The sequence below is a fragment of the Miniopterus schreibersii genome (assembly GCF_964146895.1).
Source record: "Miniopterus schreibersii genome assembly, chromosome: 21".
NCBI lineage: Eukaryota > Metazoa > Chordata > Mammalia > Chiroptera > Miniopteridae > Miniopterus > Miniopterus schreibersii.
Window position 1 is genome coordinate 8,680,618 of NC_138123.1, and position 25,615 is coordinate 8,706,232.

Below are 25,615 nucleotides of genomic sequence, written 5' to 3' on the forward strand. Positions count from 1 at the left end.
TCATTAATGCTAATAGCTTTCTGAAGGATGGAAGACCTAGTGGTGTGACAGAAAGTCACCTGACTCTTTCCTTAATGTAACCTGAATTTTAAACCACACAAGGTGACACTGTACGTATTTATTCAGGGTGTCTGTGTGCATTTGATAGACATCTTTTGTCTCCGACAGAGGAATCCCTTCTGCCCATTTTTCCTTCTCAGTTACTTGGGATTTCCTCAGACCCTTTGCAGGGTTGTGTGCTATTAAATAAATGAGTGGAGTGTGCTTCCAGGTTCGTGCTGATTTATGGCTGGATGGCGCATCCAGCATGGAAAACAGGGTCAGGCAAATGTCCTGGCTGAGAGGCTCGGCTGAGCCAACACAGAGCTGTGGCTTCGTGTGTGTGTATGTATGTTCCCCCACCCCCAGTGGAGAGAGGCCTTGGCCAAAGCCTGGAAAGCATGTGTCCTGGGAGCTCTGGCAGAAGTTAGCATCATTGCTGTGGTCATTATTTTGTTAATGATTCTGTTAATACTGGCTACCTTTTGTTATGTTTCATCCACTGGGTGGTCATTAATTCATTATTGTGATTAATTCTCAGAGTGACCCTATGTTAATTTTAATTCATCCAAGAAATTAATCAATTTCTTAGTTTAAATGAGTAATCCAGCAGAGTTATTTTATTTTTCCTCCCCTTCTAACTCAGAGTTCTTTTTTTGAGAGCATAGATATGTTTAAATAGTTTTATCAGGGTAATACATTATTAATGGAGAAAAAATCACAATCATACACTTTTTAGAGGTTGCTTTCACAAGACACAGTAGCAATCCCTCCAGTCTGGAAATCTCACAGTTTTATAATGCAGAATATTGTCAGCTTCCATTGTGATCAAGGGTGGGAAGAGGGGACATTCCCTCAACAGTCTGTGGGAGCATGGTCCAGCAACTCTTGGAGCTAAACCTCCATTCATGAAGAGCAAGAGAAAGAGACAGACCTGAGAAGGCCAAAATTTCTAACATAGGAAGGACATGGGCAACACAGAATTATTGATCGGCATATAGGTCATGTGTGTTTTGTGTCTGCCATCTATACTGTGACATATGTATCGTTGTGTCTGCTTTATCGAGGAGAAAACTCAGTTTCAAAAAGGTCAAATAACTTGAACAAGGTCATCACATTAGAAGATGTCAGAGCCAGGATGTAAACCCACATGTATCTGACTTCATCGCCCATGCCCTCTGTTTTGCCTCACAGTGGTTTATATAATGTGTCTTGGTAACAGAATTGATTGGGCCTTGAACTTCTTTCACCCGCTGCTTTGGATAGTGTCCTTTTTCAATGCAGTGCAGATGCTGAATTAGTTTGTTGAAAAGTTCTAACCATTCTGTCTTTAAAAAGGAGTTTGGGCCTTGAAGGGTGATTCCACTTCTGATAAAGGATATCTCAGGTGGAAGACAGAGCCTGGGCAGAGGCACACACATGAGAAAGATGCATGGTTAGGGAGTGAGGAGACCTGAGTGTATCAGTGGGTAAGGGCTTTATGACAAGACTGAAAACTGAGGCCAGAAGCCTGTAAGCCCAGGAGGCCATTTGGGGAGGGCAAATTGAAGTGCTTGGAGCTGTTTTCTAAGGTGGTTCTGACAGCAGTGTGTGGACGGTAGCATTGAGATAAACTCAGGGACAAGTAGCATCAACTGAATAATCTGTGAGGGAGCTCAGGAGCCCTGGATTTTCATTTATTTGCTTCAGGAGCCATTAACTTTGTCCATGTATTCTTCAGAGCTATCAATAAATACTAAACTATACTGGTCAAGGATGCAAGGTTTGGGGAAGTTAGGGAATACCCTAAGCCACAGAGTAAATGTTCAAAAATTAAATATTCCCTCGAAGTGGTGAGTGAGCAGTGGGAATATGAAAACATTAATTCATGCCACTCCTGCCTGCTGCTTCATGCCAGCCTTTCCATCGAAACCTGATTTCTCCTATGGCTATTTGGGTAAATTAGTCTCAAATGGAATTATTCAAGGAATGATGCATTTACTTTGCATTTAATGCTCTGCCATTACCCCTCTGTGTAGGTCTTTGATCTCTGTTGCTTTAATTAAGAAGAATTCTTGAGTCATGCCTGCCCCCGAGCTGAGGGCCCCAGGAAGTCTGTGTCACACACTAAGCAGGCGGGTCATGAGCCCTCCAAATGAACTGAGTCTGTGTTACAGATGCTTCATTTTTTATGGCCCAGCACACGTCACATTAGATATAGACACCAGATGTGGCCACAGACCACTTCCTTGCTTCTCAGACTGAAACAAATTCACAATGCAACAGGTTTTCAGGGACAGCTCCAGGTTTCCCTAGATGCCCCTGTGCTATCGCCTCCCCCAGACAGCTTGTTCCTAATCACTCAGCAGGTATTGATCCACCAGCTCTGTGCCTGGCATTGTCTTAGGAGTTGATAGAGGAAGTTCCACATATGAAAATGGTTTGAAATACTAAACTTCTTTCCATTTCATTTACCTGGTAACTTGTTCATAATTTTAAAAACAGACAAGACTTTGAGAAACATTCAGTCATATTTGAAATGTGTATATTCCTACTAGACAGTGGAAGATATAAAAAGCTGTAATGATACAGAGGAGTTTCACTGCCCTAAATATCCTGTGCTCTGCCTGTTCACCTTTCCTCCCCGCTAACCTCTAGCTATCACTGATGTTTTTACTATCTCCATCATTTCACCTTTTCTAGAAAAGGGATAGGTTTCCATAAATGTTGAAATGTGGATCTGATGTAGTGGGTAAAAGAAACTGCTGTAAATGGGCCTTTCATAACATAATGGTAAGGTCTGATGGATGGGAAAGCGTTCTATAGTCCTGTGACCAGGCCTCCGTGTTTTGGTGAGCGTGTGTTCTGAGCTGGGGACTTCACCAGTGCTTTTCAGTTCTTTCTCCCTCTCAGGGGCAAGATGGCGCAAGTGGGCTGGAGTTGGGCATTTCCCTTCTCCCAGGTTAGTTAGGCTCTGATAAAACCCTGGCAGGGTAGGCTCTGGTAAAATAGTTTCTCCAGGGCCCAGGCCTTATAAAAAAATAGAATTCTGTGGCATTTTTTGAAACTGTTCCTTTTGCCCTCCCTTTGCTGGAAGCATGAGTGTATTTACTGTGAGGGTCTGGTAGAGGTCTTGGAGGTGAGCGCACAACAGTGTGGGGGCCCCTATGACCAGGTCCCCTGGTCTCAGACTTGTCCAGACTGAGTCCAGCAACGCATCAATTACCATTTAGGTTTTCCGCCCCTGACACTGGTTCCCATGGAGGTTCCTGCTGTGGGTTTCTGCTCTTGTGAGCTGTGATTCTGCATATTCCTCTCTCCAGCTTGGGGGCAGCAGTCTGACCTGTGACCTCATTTCTCTGATGGTTCTAAGAAGAATTGTTGGTGTTTCAGTGTGTGCAGCTTTTTACTTGTTGGAAGGATGGAATGGCATCTTCTAAACTCCTTACATGCTGGACTGGAAACCAGGAGCCTAATCCTGTTTTTACAACAGGGCTTTGGACATTTCTGTTTCCCTGAACGCAATGCCAGCAGCAGAAACCGCATGGCAATCAGTGGTTTCTAGGTTCATAAGAACTTACAAAGGAGGACCTCATGTCTTACCTGGTAAACTCCCCTTGACTCTCATACTGAAAGTAAAATCCCAATTTCTGACAAGATCTGAAACTGTAGCTTTTGGGTTTTGTCACATATTTAAAATATTATACCAGCAGTAAGCCCATGAGAGGCATTATCATGTATTAAAGGCTACTGTGATTTTTCCTCCATGGATGTTTCTAGAAACAGTGAAACAGAGATGATTGGTTTTGCAGCTGTTGAGGTCGAACCTTGGCCCGAGATTTTGTGTCCCTGTTTTCTCTTTACTACGCAGCACCGCCAATGCGCAGGGCTCTGTTTCTCCTTCCCCTCCACCTCATCTGGTTGACATGTTGATAGGAGCTTGGCCAGGCTGCCTGGCAACTGAACTGAAAGCCATATGGCTGTTCAATAGGAAAGGCTGTTCAGGAAGAAAATAGCCGTGCGGACAGCCCTGCACCAGGTCTGCAATCACAGAGGCACTGAACTTGAGGAGTGGAGTGATCACCTAGCCCTGCCCCTCGTTTCACAATTCTGGGATCAGCATTAGCCAAGTTGTCTCTCTGACAGCACCAGGGCTCTCTAATCATTTCACTAATAGTAATCTTGCAAGATCAGTGGTGAAGCGAGATGAAGAACCTGAGGCAGCGAGAAATTCAGCCACTTGCTCAAAGTCCCAAGGGCAGTGGTAAAAAACAGCAAGAAATGAAATTTGTTGGTTGGATCTCACCATGAAGTTAGTGGGTTTTAATCACATTCTTTCTCTACCAGCAGCCCTTTCTCAGTCCGGTGCTGGGCAATCTCATGTGTAAAGCAGATGAAAAACGCTGCTGGCCCGTGGGGGAGGAGGGGTATGTAGTGCAGTGCGGTATTGGGGAGTGAGACTCAGGAGCCAGGCTGCTTGGCGGCACCATCGTTCCTCCCCCAGAGGGTCCCTGGGAAGGTCAGCACCCCGCTGTAGTGCACACGCACTTCATTCTTCTGTTTGGTCACTCAAAAAAGTTTTACTAAGCACCTTACCACGTTCTAGCCCCTGTTTTAAGCCTGGGGTTCTATCAGTCAACAAAACAGAAATCTTTGCTTTCATGGAGCTCACGTTCTCATAAATATTAATTATAGGACAGTGGGTTTAGGAGACATGGGACCTCTCCTAATGATACCTCCTCACTCTCGTTGGCCCCAAGCGTTCCTGAGAGCACAGTGTGAAAACCATTGCAGTGGGCCATGCATCTTAGCATCCAGGACACTGTTCAGAGTTGGAGTGGAAAAAAATTGGAATTGTATGAGAGCATTAAAATTTTCCATTACGGACATAAACTCTTCCAGAAATATCAGGTAGGAGAGAAGACTGATTCGTGCATTTGAGGGTCCAGTTTGGGAGCTAATTAGAGACTTGTCTGTTTGTCCTTCCTTAGCCATCTTGAATGCCTGTAACTGTGTGTCTTATTTTGTGTCTTATGCAAACTGATACTTTAGAGTGAAAGGGTGAGAAGGAGTTTAGGTCCAAAATGCTGACAAGATAAAATGCATTGTCTAAAGGCTCATTTCCCTTAAAAATGAAGTTATATCCCAAATATCTTCTGTTAGCTAGCGAATGTGGGGAAGTGGAAAACTTAAAAAAAATTTGTTTGGTAGAAAATGGTGTTCCTAGATCAAGGCTGACTCAGTGCCTAGCAGCAGAATGAGCGTGCCCAGCTCTGCTGAGAGGGTAACTAGAGAACCATCCTTGTGGTGGTGCCTGAGAGAGATTCCAGAGACAAGGAACCCTATTTTGTGAGTATCCTCAATTCTTTTCAGATACCTACAAACATTTAAACCTTACCTGACTCTGCCTTCCCCAGTGATTTGCAAAGATGTTTGATAGGATTTCAGCAAACTGAGTTGATTTCTTTGGGGGGGGGGGCTTAGATTTTTTTATGTTGCCTTTTTAAAGAGCTAAATACCACACAGGGGGGCCTTTGGCATTGTGCAGAATATGTCCCAAGACAGTTACAAATTTCCAAATGTAAAAATGCGTATAACATATAATGATCCCTTTCTCTTTCCCTGAAAATGTATAGTTGAAAAAGTGAAGTAATCCAGATTTGTAATGATTCTGTAAATTCAGGATTAAAGTAATTTATAAAGCTAATTTTTGGCTATTCTTTCAACTGATTCTCTTCTATCACCAACACTCTTAGTTGGTTTTCAGGTTGGGATCATTTTCAGGCAGAAAAAAAGATTTTTGCCACTTTACCCAAGTTGATGCCCTCATTGCAAAGAGCCAAGAATAACAGAGCCTATGAATCATAGTCATTACTTAATGGACCTTTTCCTGTGGACACCAACCTTGCAACAGGAGGATTCAAATGTCTTCTCAATAAAATTACAAATGATTGCACACCATCTGCCTTTAGCATCAAGCATAGTCAAATATGCAGGTGTTAAATCCACGAGTACCAAGTGTCTACCATATGTGGCTGATGGAATTTTCTAAGTGTATACCGATTTCCCTTTGGACTAAGATTTTACATGAATTCATTTTTTCTAATCCTCACCTGATAATATGTTTAGAGAGCCTCCTGTACGCTCCCCGACAGAGAATTGAACCCCCAAACTTTTGGTGCATGGGATGATGCTCCAACCAATTGAGCCACCTGGCCAGAGCTACATTCATTCGTTTTAATTTTTTTCCAAGTAATCCTGTCCAGTGCACTCAGATGTATAGATTTTACTCACATTTTTCCTGTGCCTATCATTGTTTAGAGAAAGGAGCCATCAGAGAAAGTGTCGGTACAAGATTGACAAGCAGAGGACTTTATGTTCTGTCAACTGCGTCAGAGTAATGGCTTCTTTCCTCCTCCCTCTCTCCTTCCCTTCCTCTCTCCTTCCTTCCTTCCTTCCTTCCTTCCTTCCTTCCTTCCTTCCTTCCTTCCTTCCTTCCTTCCTTCCTTCCTTCCCTCCCTCCCTCCCTCCCTCCCTCCCTCCCTCCCTCCCTCCCTCCCTCCCTTTTTTTTGGGGCGGGGGGAGAAATAGTTTGGTCTAAATTATAACCGTGGTAAAATGATGAGGTCAAGTCAAAGTGACATGAACTTCTGTGAATAATACTCAGTTTCATGGAAAAAGTTGTGTAGTCGACAGTCTTCTCTTTACCTCTGAATTGAATTCCTTTTCATTATTTTCTATACCAGTTCTTTTGGAAGTAATTGGCTAGCACTGCAGATAAGCACATTCTCATTTGGTTGGCGTAGTCTGTCTCCCCCTGCACCTTCACCCACAGCAGTATCTTGAGGATTCATTGCTATTTCAGTAAAATGAGCAGTAGACTAATAGCATGCCGGGATGGGGATCCGTTTTCTAGGTGGTTGGTTCTGCTGAAGAGCTGACATCAAATACGTTATAGGGACAATAGACAGTGTAGCTGTATTGCCTTAAAATGGGTACGCAGTGTCCAAATGGTGACAGGGAGACACAAAGCATTGCCCAACACAATGTTATTGTCATCGGCTAAGCTTGGGGTGGGTAGGCACAGAAGGGAAATCAGACGTCAGTTCTTAGCACCATCCTCGAAACCTCCCCAGGTGTGCCAGGGCCGACTCATATCCGGAAGAGGGGGAGCGGGCAGAGGAGTGGGGTGCAGGGAGAGGAGGTTGGATACTGGTGAACCACAGGGGTTTGCAGGGCTCGGAAGTGAGCAGATAGAACTAATGCCATCGGAAAGAACACTCTACCTGCATAGCTGGTGGTGGGAATCCCACATCAATTTCCAATTTGTTACCTCCCTTGTCTCAACTCAGATTATGTGAGTTGTCAGTTGATCTGAGTATCTGGTCACCTCTAGCCTTGGGGTCTAACAGGGTTTGGTGGATAAATATCTCAGATGTTTACTGAGCATCTGCGTGTGTGCTGGGCTCGGAGGAGGAAACAGTGATGAATCAGTTACATTTTTTGCTCAAGTCCATTTATCTATTCAAAAAAACATTTACGAGGGGCCTACTATGTATCAGATAGATTAGTAGGTGCAAGCATAGAAAATATCATGCCCTGGCCGCTGTGGCTCACTTGGTCAGGCGTTCGTTGTCCTGTATATTGACCGAAGGGTCACCCGTTTGATCCCTGGTCTGGGCACATGCCCTGGTTGCAGGCTCGATCCCTGGCAGGGCGTGCACAGGAGGCAGCTGATTGATGTCCCATTCGCACGTGGATATTTGTCTCCCTCTCCCTCTCCCTTCCTCTCTCTCTAAAAATCAGCTTTTTAAAATATTTTTTTAAAAAGGAAGAAAATGTCATGATTTATTGATGTAGTCACCTTCTAATGAACATTTGGGTCATTTGCAGATTTTTGCATTTACAAGCAATGTTACTATGGACATTCTTCTCATATGTGCCTCCCTGGAGCTCATTTGCAAGAGGTTCTCTTAGGTAGTGAAAATGAGTGAAGTATAGCTACATGCATTAACATATGTGAATCTTACGAACATAATGTCAAACCAAAAACAAAAATAAACACAAACAATCTGCAAAATAGTAAATACAGTTTGATTCCATGTATAAGCAACCAAAAGCATACAAAACTAGACAATATGTTTAGAAATACATGCATATGGGGTAAGGCTATTCCAAAAACAGGGGAGTAAGAAGCACAAAATTAAGATAGTAATCACCTGTGAAGAATGGCGAGGGAACAAGATGCGCAGGAGCACAAATTATATTGTACTATTTGCCTAACACTCAAAGGTACAGGTACCTTCTATTTATTCAGTGGGTGGAAGGTAAAGGGAACCTTGACATACCTTATGAATGTTATTATGTATAATATATTTATATTAAGTATTATATTTATACATATATGTTTAATTTCGTACTTAAAATGATTTTAAAGGGAGATATGGATCATGACCTCAAGCAATTTATGGTTTTTTTTGAAAAAGAAATGACCTATATGCAAATATATGCCACAGAGTGCTTAGGAGATGTGACTCAATGATGTTCAGTTGTTGCTCTAGTGGTAGCAATTGGTTTTTACATCATTAGCTTTAATCCCAAGCAGAATGTGGTTAAGCATATTATATATGAATAAAGTGCTATGAGAATATATAGAAATAAGATTAATAGGAAAGCTTCTTGAAGGAGGTGCCATTATAGCTGGATCTTGAAGGATGAATAAAATTGTTAGCAACATAGGCAGTGATCAAAGTATTTTTTTAAGGGGAAGCACTGTGAACAAAGATGTAAAACCACAGGAGTCCAGGACATGACCGAGGAGTGACAACGAGGCCAGGGTAACTGAAATATACAGTGGATGTTTGGCACAGTGGAAAGGTGGGGTGAAGGTAGACATTCTTTAATGTCATGTGAAAGAATTTTGTCTTTAGTAACCCCTGGGTAGATCTCATATTTCTCTTTGTCTGGTGGCAGTTTAAAGAATGTATTGGAAAAAGATGAGAGTGGGTTGCTGTGGTGGGGTATAGAACCTACCTTGGAAAGTCGCAAACAAGATCCTGAAGGTCTAACACAGGCAACGGCAGTGGAAATGAAAAGCAAGGAATGAATGTGAGAGGTGACACAGATACCACCTGATTGGTAATTGAATTGGGAATGATGTGCCCCTTTCCTTAGCTTACCTTTTTGCCTGGGTTCTACATTAACTCCTCTGTCTCCTCTTGATAGACACTCTTGATTTATTATTGCCACATAATAAGCAACTCAGTAAAGGAGTTACCAACTTTTTAGTTAGCATCTTTAAAACACCTGGGAGAGATTAACAATGTTTGACCACTACAAACATTTATACCAGGGCAAATTATGTAAAGACTAAGGAGAAATGCACTTTTTCTAATTACAGTGTTGATTTATCAGGATATTGACCACTTATCAACCACTTCTGTGATTCGATTGCATCAGTGAGTTAACATGTAAAGGTACCCGATGTACTACATGTTAGCTACTTTTCACTTAAAATATTATATCTATTAGCTATTTTATTTTAAATTCTTCAGGGCAAAGAGGATTATTATGTTAAACAGAAAGTTCTTTTTTCATTTCAACAAAAATCATTGTTGGAAATCTTTCTGAAGTTCTGTTGGGCTTTAGTAAGTACAATTCATTAAACGTTTTCGTCGTACTTGGTGGTGAACATCAGGCTTCACTGGTGATGTGTGGTACTGTGAAGAACAGGCCAAAACTAATCCGTGACCATTCTTTGGAAAGTAGAAGCAGGGTTTTTGCTACTGCTGATGTTCATTTCTAAAAATTGAACACTACTTGTAAGCTAGGTGTTTTGAGATTTGCTTTCCTCACCTTCTCTTCAGAGTGACATTGTGAAAAGCATTTTTAGTTAAAGATTTTGTGTAGTTGGAGTCCAATATATCAATGTGCAGACAGGTTTCCCAATGTTGTAAATTTAATTATGGAAGGGAAAAAAAGGAGAGAATTTCATCTTGCTTCGTTTCTTTTTCCTGATACATTGATAATAGTTTATGTTATCACGGAGGATGTCTAACTACCCTGAATTCCTCTTTGAGGAAATAGCAACACTTTACCCAAAGGTGTTTATTTTACCGCTTTCTGGGATGTTTGGGGATTTCATGATTACATGCCTACCGAGTTCCTTTGTTTTAGATTCTTACAGCCTCCTGCTCAGCCTCTAATTGCTACCTGCTCTAGCTGATGACTACCTTGCTGTTAGGAACCTAGAGCTAGAGATTTTAGGAACTAAAACTGAAGAGACATCGCCTTCACTTTGATATAGCATGTAGGTATGCACCAACCCCTGCGTAAGCAAAGGTAGTCGGACATGTTCAAAGGCTTTTGTTGGGACACAACACTCTCTATGCACTGAGGGCATTTGGGAAACTCAGGCTCATTGTCTTGGAAGGCGTTTTCACAACTCTCTGCTGCAGTGTATGTCCAGTGGTGTACCTGCTTTTAGCTTAGTAAAAGCCTGGTCTGTCTACACTGTGCTAGAAAACATGTTAGTGCATGTCAGCTTTCAGTGGGTGAAAGGGGGGTACCTTTCACTGATCATGAACAGGAGCATCTGGGGAGCTGGTGTCACAATCTCCTTAAGCTCGTTTGAGTAGAACAGTGGTAACAGTGGTGCCCATCACCCAATACTCTCCCCGTGCACCCGTCAGCCGCCTCTTCATGTGTTTGCTGCTGAAGATCATCTTTCTGATTTATTGGACTGAACTATCAGCAGGCAGCCATGCAAAGCCATTGTATCTCTTTTTTATTCTTGTCAATCTTTTCTTCTTTTTTTTTATAGCAATCCAAATACATATTGATCATCAGTAATTCTCAGACTTCTCTTTCCTGTGGGTCTTTGTGACATTTTTGTTGTCAACTCACTGTTCCCTCATCCTCTTTATGCCTTGTTTCCTTCTGTTTCATTTTTGCTCCATTTCCTGAAGTGATCCTTGTAGTTTAGTGTTTTAAACGTCTCTTATTGGCAATGCTTTGGTTTATTTTGCCCCTTCAGATAGGCTCTACAAAAATAATCTTTACTTGGGGGTATTTCTGTGTTATTTTCTTTGAAATCAACACTTCTTTGCTTGCCATTGATAACGTACAATTTTTTTTTTTAATTTTTTTCAGAAACAGCACGTTAATTCTTATTTGAACTGTTATGTTTTTCATTGTCCCTGAATTCCAGTTGGAAACCTCACATATGCAGGTTCAGTTGTGCTTGCTGCAATTATCAAAGTCTGATTCCTTTAGCGGGCATGTTCTGCTTTGCATTTAGATGTTGGGGGAAACGAGGACGGGGGATGAGCAAAACAAGGCTAGAGGCAAAGAGAACATTTGGAACTTCATTTTTATTAAAAATAATGAATTAAATCTGTGTGTAACCCACTAAAAGGAAAACTCAACTCTGTGATAGTGAGCAGTAGGGTGACTTGAATCTCATGAATTACGAAGTTCAGATGTTTTTTCTTCTCAAAGGCGTTACTGAGAGTGATCATTATAAGGGACAATGCAAAGGAAGTAGGGAGTTTTATAGTTTCTGTATATATATTTTATTATCTTTATTTAGTCTCTTTATATGATAAGTAGTCTTGAAAGCCAGTGCTCTCAATGAAAACTATGCAACTAAGATTTCAGAGCATTTAGGACCTATCTGTACAATTTGTCAAGCTAATAAGAAATGACTGAATTCCATTTGCAGCTTTTCTACCCAAAATATTCTCACCAGTGCTTTCACTTGGTTATTTAGAGAGGACTGTGTGGTAGGTGGGAAAAAATAATGTGAACTTGGGTTTTAAAGTAATTTACATTCCATTCCACGGGAAATTACACTGCTTAACTCAGTATTGAAAGAAGATGTTGGGAACATTCATGCGCATTAAGTCACCTCCAGAGTATAGCCAAATTTGGCAAGACCATTCACTTGGCACAAGCAATGTATTTCTCAATCAGGGTAGTATTTTGGGTTTCGGGTGACTTATGATAGTCTGTTCTTATGACAACTGACTCAGAGCATGATGAAAACAAAGAACGTAGAGTGGTAGTGAACGCCAAGAGTCGAGGAGAACAGTGCAATCTGTGTAGCAGAAGAGGTTCTGAGGGACAGAGGGGTGGCCTGAAGCTCGGCCTAAGGTGGCTATGGTGACACAATGTGACTTATGTTCTTCCAGGACCCTGGAGGTATCCGTAGTGATACTGTATTTCATTAACTTCATGGTGCAGATTTTTTTCAATTTCACATCTCTGAAATGGGAATCTGTTTTACAACTGATAGCCTGACATAGTTTGTTAATGGTTTTTCTTAGTGGTACCTAACGTAATGCTGCACCTTATTATTTATTGACTGTGTCTTACACTTGATGAACTGTGGTAATAATGATGATTTGACTACTGTTTACTGGGCTTTCTATGTGCCAGGAGCTTTCCGAGGCCTACATGCATTTATCACTTAATAGTCACAATTCAGATGGTTTATAGCTTTCTGGTAAATTCTAGCCCTTTATTTCTGGGCTCTTCCTAATCAAGACTAATTGGCTTAGAGTGTAGAAATTGAGGCACATACATAATTGAGTACATTTCAGCTCACGTAGAAATAATAATTCCCTTATGTTTTAAATGTGATCAAGTGGGAGGGCTGAAGGCATTCATGGAACAAGAGAAAACAGTCACGTTTAGTTTGGGGGGAGATGGGAGGAGGGCTGGGATGGGAGGGAAGGTTCTCTTCAATTCTGTCTCTGGTCGCACCCTGGATGAGTGCCTGCAAATACTGTGCCATTCACATGACAGAGGCTCAGAGTCTCATTTTCTTCGTCTCCCTTTAGCCACTTGCTCTTCTGTAGCTGATTGATCTTTCCACTGTGCACTGGGGACAGAACGTCCCTCTCTTTGTGGCACCAATTTGGTACTGGTGGCTGACTGCAGTTAGACAGTGAGAGTGGAAAACTCAAAGGCCGTCTGTGTTACCTCACGTCTCCCAGCTGGTCCTCAGCAGTCTCCGGCCATCCTTCCTGCGGATGATCAGAGAGCGCTGGGGCCAGCGCGCCCCGCAGGGCTTGGAGAGCAGCAACTCCTGTGTTTCTCAATAGATTTGACAGATTAGAGTGCCGCCCGCATTGTTGCAGCCTGGATCTTGACAGAGTGACTTACAGAGAAACACGGCCCCTAGTCAGGAAAATCATCATAGAAATGAGACATTTTTTACCTTCTTATCTCATGTGGATCACTCGGCAAAACAGTAAGAGTCAGTTTTTCCTGTAGGAAGGAATGGAGAAGGGAGCGGGGCAAGAACCTTACAGTAACTTTTTTTTTTTTTTTTTTCAGCATAATGACAATTGCGTTTTTATTAATAACTCTATGTAGAAGTCACAATGGCTGACAAAGTCACTGATATTAAATGCACTCAGTCCATGTTCATTCATTCAGCAAACGCTTTTTGAGCACACTTGGAGTGTGAGACCAGTTGGAGCCTGGCGGGGGAAAGAATAAAATAGCATTTTTGCCCTCTTGGAACTCAGATGTGCAGAAATACCTGACTGTGGGAGTGGATGTGTGGACAGGTGCCACAGGGGCACAAGCCAGAGTCTCCCTTCCCCAGCCAGGCAAGTCCAAGGCCTCCCCCAAGAGATGACCTTTGAGCTGGGCCTCAAAGGATCAGCGGGAGTTCAGTAGATGAAAAAGGGAGGGGGGCATTCTGGGCAGAGGACTGGCCCATGCTGCAGAGAAGTGAGGGTGTGAACATGGGAAATTCAGAGGACAGCACCAGGGAAGGGACTGGGAGATTCAGTCGGGACCAGATCCAAATTCAGCCCTCAGTCTCTCTTCCAGGACAGGGCTTGTCTGTCCTTTTAAAACCATGTTCCTACATTGCTTTCTTACTCAGGAGTCCCACTAGCTAGCCAAGAAGAGTTTGTCAATGTTTATTTTCAGCAGACCACATTAAAAAGAGGAGATATATTGAATGCACTTTTACAAATTTTCTTCTCTCTTCACATCTGATGAACACTGAACAGAGCGAGGGGAACCTCTATTACGAATCTCTGTGGGTCACTGCTGGAGTTTTATCTAGTCTCCAACTCAGCAGTCTGGTCAGGACAGAGGCTGGGAATAGTAACTGTATTTATTATGGTGATTAATTTAAAACGGTACCAGAAGAGAGGACAAATGATCAAATGGCGTCCTTGCGTTGAAATCCCAGCAGTCTGTTTCATGTATCTGGCTGGCTGTAAGAGTGGCCACAGGAAGCGGGGAAGGGCTAATCATGAGCATCCCTAGAGAAAGGGATGGGGTGGAGGTGGGAATGAAGCGACAATTTCTTTTCTCTTTCACTTCCTTCTGTATTTCTGAAAATAAAGGAACGCACATTGAGAGATCACAAGAGGGGCTGCCTGACCTCAGAGCCTAATTTCTTGTAGCCTGTGGACTGTATAGTCAGTTGTAACCCTCTCTAGTCCGACCTCTGTTCGTTCTTCCCTGGCTCCTGCCCATGTGGGTCATCGGGCAGTGTCCAGGCATGGACAACCACAGGAGGGTTGGCCCACTGAGGACTCCCTCTTCTATGGCCACTGACCGCCAGAAGCAGCCCGGGTGCCAGTCCCCAAAATGCCCTCGTACAGGCCCACACAACTTGCGGATGAGGTGTGCGCACGTCACCTGCTGGAATGTGAAATACAGGCTTCTGGGGTTTCACTCCTGGAGATGTCAAGTGTGATCAGTGTGACAAACCCTTGCCTGCCAAAATTTGTCCTGGAACGAATATGCACCTGAATTTCTACATAGTGACAGTAACCTCAGCTCACGCTCGAATTTCTCTTTCATTTGGGGATTACATGAAACACTCTGTTAGAGTTCAGTTTTATCTTTCACATGGAACATTTTTCTATAGTTTTCTTTTCTCCATTAATTTGATTTAAAAAGAGATGATCAGAGAGACACTCTGCTATGTCCAATTCAGCCTCATTCCGGTGACACACACCACCTATCAAACTCCACTTAGGAATTTAGTACCAGAACTGAGAGCGAATGCAGCCAAGAATGCTGGCACTGCCTGGGGGTGGGTAGGCTTTGATTACAGGGAGAGAGGATAATGAAGCTGGGTTATCATGTAAGAGAACATTTTTGGAGATGCAAATTGAACAAAAGAATCTCTTAAGTGTGACCTATAGGAGAAAGTTAAGTTCATTGTGATAATAAACTTTTTGGATGGGAGCATGGCTAGATGAAATTACAGAGGAGACTCTTAGGGCAGAGCTAGGGAAACCTACGACAATATCCTGTAATAAATTATTTAAGACTATCCTAGTAGCTCTGAGCCTCGGGATGTGGGAGGAACACTCAACAATGGACATCATATCGTGTTACAGAGCTTTACCCTTTTATACAGATTTGACAGCATGTATATAGTAAGTGCTTTTTTCATCAGATGACTGATATGGAGGTGACATGCCAGGTACTATCCTCAGGGAGTGAACAAAGGATAGATGTGTAACTGTCGTTCCTGTTTTGCTTTCTATTAAGGACAGCTGTTTAAGATGTAATAAGTCCAGCTGTAGGCAGAGCCCTTAGAAAAATGAAAACGCTGGTGGGTTTTAGAGAGCAGGCATGCTATCTAAAAGGGCCTCATTCTGTGAAGCCTCATGTGCTGCATTTGGTTGTTGGACCTTGGGACAGATAAAATAAGAAGCACAGTTTTATGATTGCTATTCCCTCGCTTAGGATATTGGCCTTGGTATTGATTTAGCTTTGGCGAGTCATTGTTGAGCATTTTGTATGTCTGATGTGCACTGTTTGTGACCACAGCTTGAAATATGACAGGCACTATTGCAGGTCTGGACATAGACAGCACTGGGATATAGCAGGCTCTAGGCAGCACATTTCCCGGTATATTGTTAAATGGGATGAATAAAGAAGTCTTCTGTAAGATTACTTCATTTTTTTACTTAGTTTATATTATAAAGTACATTTGCAAAATATTAAATAATATTCATGTAATATAAAGAGAAATTTAAATTTTTCCCATTTAACAAGTTGTGACATGGTTTAGTTTGCTTTAGATTAGTTTTGTAGCCCCCCAAAACATTATTTTTAAATGAGTAATTTTGGTTTGGGCTTCAGACAGTAACTGGCTCTCATGACCTGATGTTTACCATTCTTATAATTTACTCTTTAAGAAACAGGCCAGATTAGATTTTATAATTTTTGAGCTCTTTAAGAGACGAGGTAAGAGAGAAGATGGCTTAGGTGCAAGCACATTTTAAACAACACAATGGAGACTTAATTGTTTTTGTGCCATCTGCTAAAATTAAGATTATATACTCATATGTTTTCTCTCTAACATTTTCTAAATACTAGAGACGTTTAGAGGTGCTATGTAAGAATTTCAACCAGATAAAAGTCATTATATGGAGCATCTTGAGTGAAATGCAGAGAATTAACATTTTTATGTTCCTCACCTTTTCCCCCCTAGCATTTTTGCTTACTGCCTTTAACCAGTGGTCCATTAGGTTTGCAAATGAAATAGCATCTGACTGAGCAACGCTGGAAAACTCTGTAATGTCCCAGCACCACAGGCTGGCAGGGGAGCTCAGCTGCCCCATCGCCTTCAGGCCTGCTCACTGGTACAACATGGAGGCTCTCCAGCTACTTCCTGAAAAAGGAAAATATATTGCAGTAATTGTTTTATTTATTGATTTTTTTTTTTTTTTAATTGAAAATGAACAGATGCCATAACCATCCCTGTGAACCTTCTAGAAGCACTTGTGCAAAACCTGGGAGTTGTGGTTTTGTCATTTGCAAAACGCTGCGTCCGCACTCCTGAGCTGACCTCCCTCCCATTGCTCTTCGGGGTGGAGATTGCAAAACCTTTGTTCTCAGGGCTGGCTAGGAAAGACTGCAAATGAGCGAGCAGAGGAGGGGCAGGGGTATTAGCAGGGGCCTGATTTGAGTCGTGAAAGATGGGAAAATATTTGCCCTGAAGATAGGAGGGACCAGGAGATAAAATTTTGAATCTCTTAAGGTTTATGAGAAGATTCTGGAAAGATAATTCTGTGTTCATACAATGTTACATTCCATGAGAAGAAAATAATACATCCTGCCTAAAACATTTACTGTGCTCTTAAAGTTAGAGAATTATTAGCTCTAGGAGTCATGGGGAGGGATGGTTATTTTGTATGAAAACCTCTCCTTTTGGTTTTCACACCTGCCAACTCTTCCTACTTCCTTTCCTTCTGTCCACAGAGCTTAATGAAACTAAATGCAGTAAGTTTTCCTTTTGAAAATTTACTTTCAGTCCCTCTAATTAATAAGCTCTCTGTGTCCAAAGTTCTGTATCCTGAACATTCTTCTTATTTCTGGGCTGTATTTTCATTCTTCTATTTCTTGGTCTAAAGAACAATTCTTTTCACATTTTCACTTGAGTATACATGGATATATTATTTACCTGTTCTTTCATTTAAAAAGGAAAAAACCCGAGAGCTACCTTGTATCCACCACTGCTATCAGCTATGTATGTCCAACATACTCCCTGTAATCATTTTCTTAATTCTGATAGTGCTGAGTGGAACCAGTATTTTTCATGAACGTGGGAGTAGGCAAAAAATTAAATTTTTATTCACTAGCTCAGGAACACGAGCACATAACTCCTCTCAGGATAATACAAATGAGGAGCTTGTCTAGAATTTATAAAATAAAACTTTAAAACCTCCCACTCATTTTGTAGAGTGGGGCAGAATGAGATGAGGCAGGTTGATGATGATGAAAGAAGGAAAGAAAGAGAGGACTGAAAGGAAAAGATGCAAGAGACATGACAGGGAAGGAGAGAAACCTGGGGACTATCATTTATTCATTTATCCATTTGCAAATATTTATTTTGTGCCCAATGCATGAGGTTCGGAATTTTTTAAAAATATGTTTTTATTGATTTCAGAGAGGAAGGGAAAGGGAGAGAGAGAGAGAGAGAAACATCCATGATGAGATAGTCATTGATCGGCTGCCTGCTGGGGATCGAGCCCCCAATCCGGGCATGTGCTCTGACCAGGAATCAAACCACAACCTCCAGGTTCATGGGACGATGCTCAGCCACTGAGCCACACCATTCAGGTGAGGCTCTGAGAATTTTAAGCAGAGAATCAAACTAGCCCTTGTGCTCTTGACGGATGAAATTGTCATCCCATCCATTGAACTGATGGAAAAGAGAATGAAACAAAATTGAATGGAGGGAAAGGATGGGCAGAGGTCTGAGCAGGGACATGCAAAGACTGGGTGCCTCAGGACAGGAGACGGGAGGTTATCTACTCCTTTTCATGGCCCAGACCTCCCTCCATCTGCTCACAGGACCTATGTTTGGTTTCTGGCATCTTCTCTGACCCTGTTCTGGATGATGAACCTCTGGGCTCACTGGAACCACATCCGTGGAACCCTCCATCCGTCAGAAACAATGGTTATTATCCACTTCTGTGTGCCAGTCATGGGGCAGACACGGAATCGTGGTGAAGGAAGCACTGTCGTTGCCTTCTGAGTGTTGCACAGCCTAGTCGTGTGTGGTGTCAAGTAAACGGTAAATAAGGATTCAGTGTGATAAATGCTGCGAAAGACGTTAGGAAAAAGTCACGTTTCCTGGGGGAAGAGATAGCCACGTGGACATTTCCGTTTTTAGGTCTTTCTTTAAAAAAAATCTGTCACAATAAACCTATTTTGTAAAAACCTTTAATTTGCTTCACAGTTAAGAAAAAAATTCAATTTTCATTTAATTTGGAAGTTAGCAAATTGGATCTCTTTAACTTGATTTTTCATTGGCAGATTGCTTCAGGTAAATTCCTGATTACATTTTAAAAATATGTCCTAAAATTGATATCCCACCCCCCAAAAATTCATCCCCATTTTTAAAAGTTTCAAAAAGAAACAGGACTTTTTGGTCCTGTATTTTTACCATTGACTTCATACATAAACATGGATAGGCAGTATGCTGTTTTAAGTTAATATGAAACAGATGCCCTTAAAGCAATTTAGTGTGTTTAAAATATGTGTATGTACACCAATTTACATCCTGATTTGAAACTGCAGTCTGGTCTGACTTTTGGAGGAAAAATGCCAAATTGTGATAGGTTGCACTAGATTTCACAGCAAAGCTCTTTGGAGCAGTGGAAGTCTCAAAGGACTCGGCGCTTCTTTATACTTTACGTCCTTTCCTATCAGCCTGACTTAGCGAAGTTTGTTGTTGCTGCTCTTTGCTTTACAGAAACTTCATAACAAGTCAGCGCCCATTTATATCACTGTCCCCCCTATTCTGTAGCAGCCCCTTCCACTTTCTCCTCGATGGGCTTTGTTCTGTTTTCTCCTCAGTTTATGTCTCCGGCCCTGACTGCTCCCCTGGAGTCCAGTTGCTCTTCTCAGTCTTGGATGTCTACTAGGCCTTTTCAAATTTAACATAACTGCAACAAAACCATAGGACTTCCTTCCTGCAAAAAAACTATTCCTTCAGTCTTCTTACCCCTCCTTTTACCTGCTCTGCTTGGGCCACACTTGTCTTCCTCTTGTTACTTGTTACCCAGGAGCCTTTCACCTCAGGGCCTTTGCACTTGCTCTTTCTCCTGGCATGAACTTTTATCACCTAGATAGAAGTGCTCATTTCTACAGTTCCCTTGGGTCTCTGCTAAAATGTCACCTCCTAAAGAGCTTTCCGGAGCACTTTGTCTTCTGTGCTTTTACCTCATTTCTCCCTTAGCATTTATCCACATGTAACATGTTTGTCATTGAGTTTTATCTGTCTCCTTCACTAGAACTTAAGCTCCACTAAGGCAGGAATTTTTTTTCTCTTCACTGCTCTATCCCCAACACCTGCCTAAGGCATTGACATGTGGCCAGGACCTAGATTTTCCTGGTTCGAAGTCTAGTGTTCTTTCCATGGTTCTGTGTGGCCTTCCATAGGTTTTAAGTTCCTTGAGCTCAGCCATTGCATTTTTATTTCTTTTGCCCACCTCCCCCTGGAGTATAGGACTGTGCTGTAGACTCAGTGAGGGGTTCCGTGTGGCTCATAAATGCCTTGCCTTGACTGACTGACTTCTATGCTCGCTGTGGGCTGTCACCACTTGGTGCCCAGACTTACTCAGGGTGCACTTGGGACCAAAAGACCGACTGCTGTTACTCCTCAGATACACAGTGGCATTTGGAAACCACAGGCAATTTGAGTGAAAAATCTGTCTTGGTAGGAGTCTACTTCTCAATAAATAGATATTTATGTTCTGAATTCTGAACATTTTAGGTAGCTGCGGAGGAACAGACTGAAATTCATAGGCCCTGTGCTGGTTTAAGCCTGACATATTTTATAGGATGTTGCTGTTTCTGTACTTAACCCTCTGATAGCCTTAAAGAAAGTGCTTCCTGGGTATGTTCTTTTGCAAATGAGAGAGCATCCAGGTTTGGCTTGGATCTTTCCAAAGCTGCTACTAAAAGGCCCCTACATTTTATTTTGACAATTTTGTTCTCTTGCCTGTGAGGTTTCTTAGGTGACTCTGATAATCCCGATTGTCCCCTTGTTTTTACAGGTGATCTGCAATTCTTTCACCATCTGTAACGCAGAGATGCAGGAAGTCGGTGTTGGCCTATATCCTAGGTATGGTGGATGGTATTTCATTTACTGGAAGAAACAACTGTAATTCCCTCCCAGCCCCCCAGCCCTTTGGAGGGAATTAAAAAGGCAATTGCAGCAGCTAGTTCGAGAGCCAGACTTGAAACCTGATGATAATTTAGAAGAAAATGGAAAATATTTAAAGATAACAATTTTATAACCCCATGTTATATGCTGTGGCAGCGATTTTCCACCAGCGTGCTGCAAGAATTTAAAAACCTGCAATACCTTACTCTGTAGTCAGGGGCACTGACCTCTTTGCCCTTAGGTTGTCAAATAAAAAATTGACAACAGCCAACATAACAATAGCCATCTGGTGTGACTGAATCTAAATTATACTTATTTTTTTGTCAGATCAGCAAAAGGTATAATATATATTTTGGTGTGCCGCAGAATTTTTGTAGTCAGTTTATGTGTGCCAAGGGGTGAAAATGGTTGACCATTGTGCACTATGGTATTAGCAGAGAGGCAGGCCTCAGGCCTAAGTTCTTGTTCTCAGGAACTCTGGGTTAGAAGTTGGGGGCTGTGGGTGCTATTGAACCGTCAGGATGAGGGTTGCTTATCCCCCTCATCCCGGCCGTGCTCTCACTCCCCAGCCTCCTCGGCCCGAGCCCTTGATTCTTTCTCCAGACCCGCTGGACTGCACCACCTGGGTTCACACCTGAACCCGTTGCTCCAGGAGGCCAGAATGCTACTGTCACTGACGTGACTATCACCAAGCTCCTAGTCTGTCCTTCCACAAGCTCTCCCATCACTCCTAGTTTTCATGCTGGTAGGGTCCAAATTCAAATGTAGTCTTTTTATAATTAATTGTAAACCTGAGAATTCCGCTGCTTCTCTTAAATCTCTCAAGTGTCAGACTGCAGGTCTGTTGGTGCTGGTGCTCAGAAAGCAGTAACATAGAATGAATGACTGAGCACGTGTGCTCTGAGCTCAGAGCACCTGGTACAAGTTCAGCGACCACTTACTAGTTGTGTGTCCCTGGGCAAGTCACTTAGCTTCCATGTATCAGTCTTTATTTGTAAATGACCCTCATAAAATGATCATGATGGTTAAATTTGATAAACATGCTCAACTGCTAAGAAAGTGCTTTTTACATGGTAAATGCTCACAGTTATTCTAATTATTGTCAAATATGGAGGCAGCTTAAATCCATTCCATTTCCCAGATGGCGCCTGCAAGGTGAGAAAATCACTGGGCCATGGCCCAGAATGCACTGGGACCTAGTTAGCAAGATAACCTTACTTTCTATTTAAGAGGAAGAACTCCTAATTACTCTTCATTGTAGCTTCGGCTGTTCTAGCAGAGGCGGCCGCTCCTCCAAAGGAGCTGAGCAAATGAGGTCCTGTGTGGGAAGGTCAGTGCTGTGCTGGCTGCAGTGACTACTGTCGCATCCCATTATCTGTCTCAGAGATTATTTCTTTCTCCCGTCCTTGTATTGAGTTGTCTTATTGCCTGGTATTGAATGAGACGACTACCTCCTCCCCACCCTCACCCCTCTAAAAGGACTCAGAAAATGACTTTATTAACAAACTTCCCCCATTAGCCTCCATCTTGGGGAGCATTTCAGTTTCTATGAAGTGGGCTAGTGACATTTCCGTGAGTGTCCCCAAATGACCATCCCTGGTGCGCTGTGAGCCTCATCTGCCCTCCCCACAAGCTAAAGTGTCTTTTACCCATTAATAAAATGTAGATGTTTGACTCTCTCTGCTGAGCCATGATGATCTCCCTCTTTTTTTCCCCCCTCCAGTATGTCTTTGCTCAATCACAGCTGTGACCCCAACTGTTCGATTGTGTTCAACGGGCCCCACCTCTTACTGCGAGCCGTCCGAGACATTGAGGCCGGAGAGGAGGTAAGGAACCCACTACCCCCCCTTTCCATCACATACCTTCTCAGAGTGGCCCTTCCCTAAACCAGTGGTGCCCAAAGGACACCTTTCCATTGTCCTCTGCCAAGGAAGACATATAATACCTCAACCCAGCAACCCACTCACTGTGACCTCCCAGATCATAGATGGGCCAACAGTTTTTTAATCACCATTTTTCTGGATGATGACAGTTGCTATTGTGTGTGTGAGACAGGTGTGTGTGTGACAGTGTACGTGTTTTGAACATATGACAACTTAGTGGCCTAACATTTCTGCAGCTGGTCGTCTTCCTTCTGTCGGATGAGATCAAGGGCTTGCTTATTCCCAAGGCCACTTATCACATTTTGATGGTAACTCAATTTCATTTGTATTAAAGCAAATACGCTTTACTCTTCTAGGTTGTCATTGGGCCTTTACAAACCTATCAGCTCATCTGGGAGATTGTTCAAGCAAAGATGTGAAGGGGGTACACGCAGGGGACGTGATGTCCAGCAGAGACTTGGCCTTGACCCTTTCAGTTTTGTGGACTGCCAGGCAGCCTCTTTAGATGAGGAACCTTCTCAGAAGGGCTGCTCCAGGGCTGCTGACTTGAGCCTGTGCAGGGTTTGCACAATTATGACCCTGAATTCTGGGTTGTAGGTATGGACACTGTACAGAAGCCAGTTTCTTTCTGCCTTGCAATCTACAAAGTGGATGTTTATTACAAGGAAAACAGAACATTATAAGATTTTATTGCATTTATGCAGCACTCAGCCAATAAAGCCTAAACTCAGAGGTACCATATTTTATGTAAACAAGGATTTGGCTTTGATAACACTCCCTCCAAATTGATTTTCAACTGAATAAGCTGTCGCTTAAACAGTCACTTCTTGAATTTCCAGTTTTCAGGACTAGGTACTCAGGATACCTGTCAACAATATGGGGAATTGAAATTTTTTTCTGGGGCCCATATATGACTTCAAGACAGGTAAGAAAGGGAACCACTGTCCATTTTCAGCAATGAGTTGAGGGATGGCTGCTGCCATTGATAATCATGATTATGATGATGATGCTGATAGTGTTGTTTTAATAAATTATTTTTAAAATTCTGTTTGCTTATCAAGGTTAGAAATGGTTAGACTTTTCAGAAACAGCAAAGAAATATTCTTATATCTTATTTTCTAGACTGGATACCAAGCACCCTCCTTGATTGGTTTTTATTTAGATGCAGACACACCTTGTCTTTTGGTGTTTATCTTAATTTTTCACGCCCTTCTCCTTCCATCTCTGGAGCAACAAGCAAACCCTTCCTCTTGCTCAACACAAAATAGTTCTGCCCAGCATCGGGACTCAGGTGTGGCCTGTGATGGGTCTGAAGAATGTCATATATAGAAGCTTAAATGAGCAGGATTTGATCATGGAATCACTGAATGGCTGTGACGAGGGCATAATAAAGAGGAGAGATAAGAATAACACTCAGCTTTGACTTCTAAAAAAACTGAGATTTTTCAGTCTTTTTTCAGTTCAGAGCCAGTATTAGCATAAAAATTTGTAATTGTGACAGCATAATTCCATAATGAAAACAAAGTCTCTCTTTAATTTGGTCGGATTATCCACGCAGTCGTACATGATGAAAAGATGGGCTTTATGAAAAAGGGGTTCATTTTGCCTTGAAATTTTCAAGTAAGCAGCGCATTCACTATCCAGCAAATACTTTCACGATACTACTCTACTGTTGCACTAAAGTGGCGAAGCAGTTTTCAGTGGCATTAATATTTTAATGTGACTTGGTTCTGTTCCATTAGAGCATCTACTGATCAATGGCAAAGTTTTATATGTGTGTTCCCGTTAAATGAGCCCTACATTTAGTGAGCAGATTCTCCATTAAAACTGGTGAGTCACTGAGTCTTTAGTAAAAGTTTTCATCTTTGGCTGATAAAATGATTTAACCAGTTAGTAATCTGGCTATGCGTATTTCCCCCCACATATGTATAAAGACGTTTTTTGCCATTGAGACCTTCAGCCCCGATACAGTATATTTTGCGAACTTCAGTGCCACGAAAGAGGAACAGCCTGGGGAATGGGGCAGTCATCATTGAAAGAGGCATCTTTGAGCCCAACTTGAAGGATGGGAGAGTTCTGAGTGGGCCGAGTGGGGGAAAGGGCTTGGCTGCCTGACACAGGGATGCGTGGTGCACACGGGCATTGTACACGTGGTTAAGCAACCTAATTGTGACAGGTTATAGGGTGTACGGAGAAGTGTTGAGGCCAGAAAGGCAGAACATGAGCTGGGAAGCCCATGTGTGCCGTTGTTCTGTAGGCAGGGAGGAACCATCAGAAATCTGCTGTGGAGGAATGACACGATCAGGTGTGAGCGTTAGGAAGATCCGTCTCAGAGCAGTTTAGTAGATGAAAGTGAGACTGAAGGCAGCAGGGAGGCCAGTTAGAAAGCCATTCATAGTCCTGGTAATGGTTCCAGGATGGCGAGGGAGGCTCTGAGAGTCTGTTTATTGGGCTTAAATGAAATAACTAGTCTCCTGTTGCCGTTCCACTGCCTGGCATGATCACACATGAGCTTTGGCCCTTGTAGGAAAGTCTTGGGTGAGTCAAGCATATTTCTCTAGTGTGGTATGTCCCAGATTGGTTGGCTTCACACTGGGCACATTGTAATGACCCAATAAGTACTGCCAATTGATCTGATGTGATAACTGGGGCTGATGACTAAGGGCCATTGGGCTGGATTGAGAATTATGGTTACAGAGTTAAGCCAAGAGGGAACACAGATCAGCTCATTCTGCCTTCTCACTTCATTTAAGGAGATGGAGGACCTGAGAGCCTGGTGAAAGAAGATGGATGTGTACGCTGCCCCAAACCTACTAGCAGGCTGTTTTTAAAAGTATGTTTAGAAATTGGTTATTTGGAATTTGGGATTTCGTTCTCGCCCTAAACAAGAGGAGCTTGCCTGTTACCCCTTTGCACCTCAGAGTTAGCCCTGGCTTCAGATTGCGAAGCAAAAGAAAGATTTAGGAAATTAGCAAGCGGCTGTGGTGTCAGCTGAAGGAACCCAGTCGCCACAGAGCAGTGCTTAGCACAGGCTTGAGTATTCTAG

At 42.5% G+C, this 25,615-nt stretch overlaps 1 protein-coding gene across 1 annotated transcript in view; it reads left to right on the plus strand.

Annotated features, from left to right (window-relative positions):
- Positions 1-25,615, plus strand: part of SMYD3 (SET and MYND domain containing 3) — a 356,940-nt gene that overhangs the window by 246,926 nt on the left and 84,399 nt on the right. The window contains exons 6-7 of the mRNA XM_081124212.1: positions 20,577-20,644; positions 22,410-22,512. Of these exons, the coding sequence (XP_080980338.1) occupies positions 20,577-20,644; positions 22,410-22,512 (171 nt within the window). The remainder of the gene's footprint in view (positions 1-20,576; positions 20,645-22,409; positions 22,513-25,615) is intronic.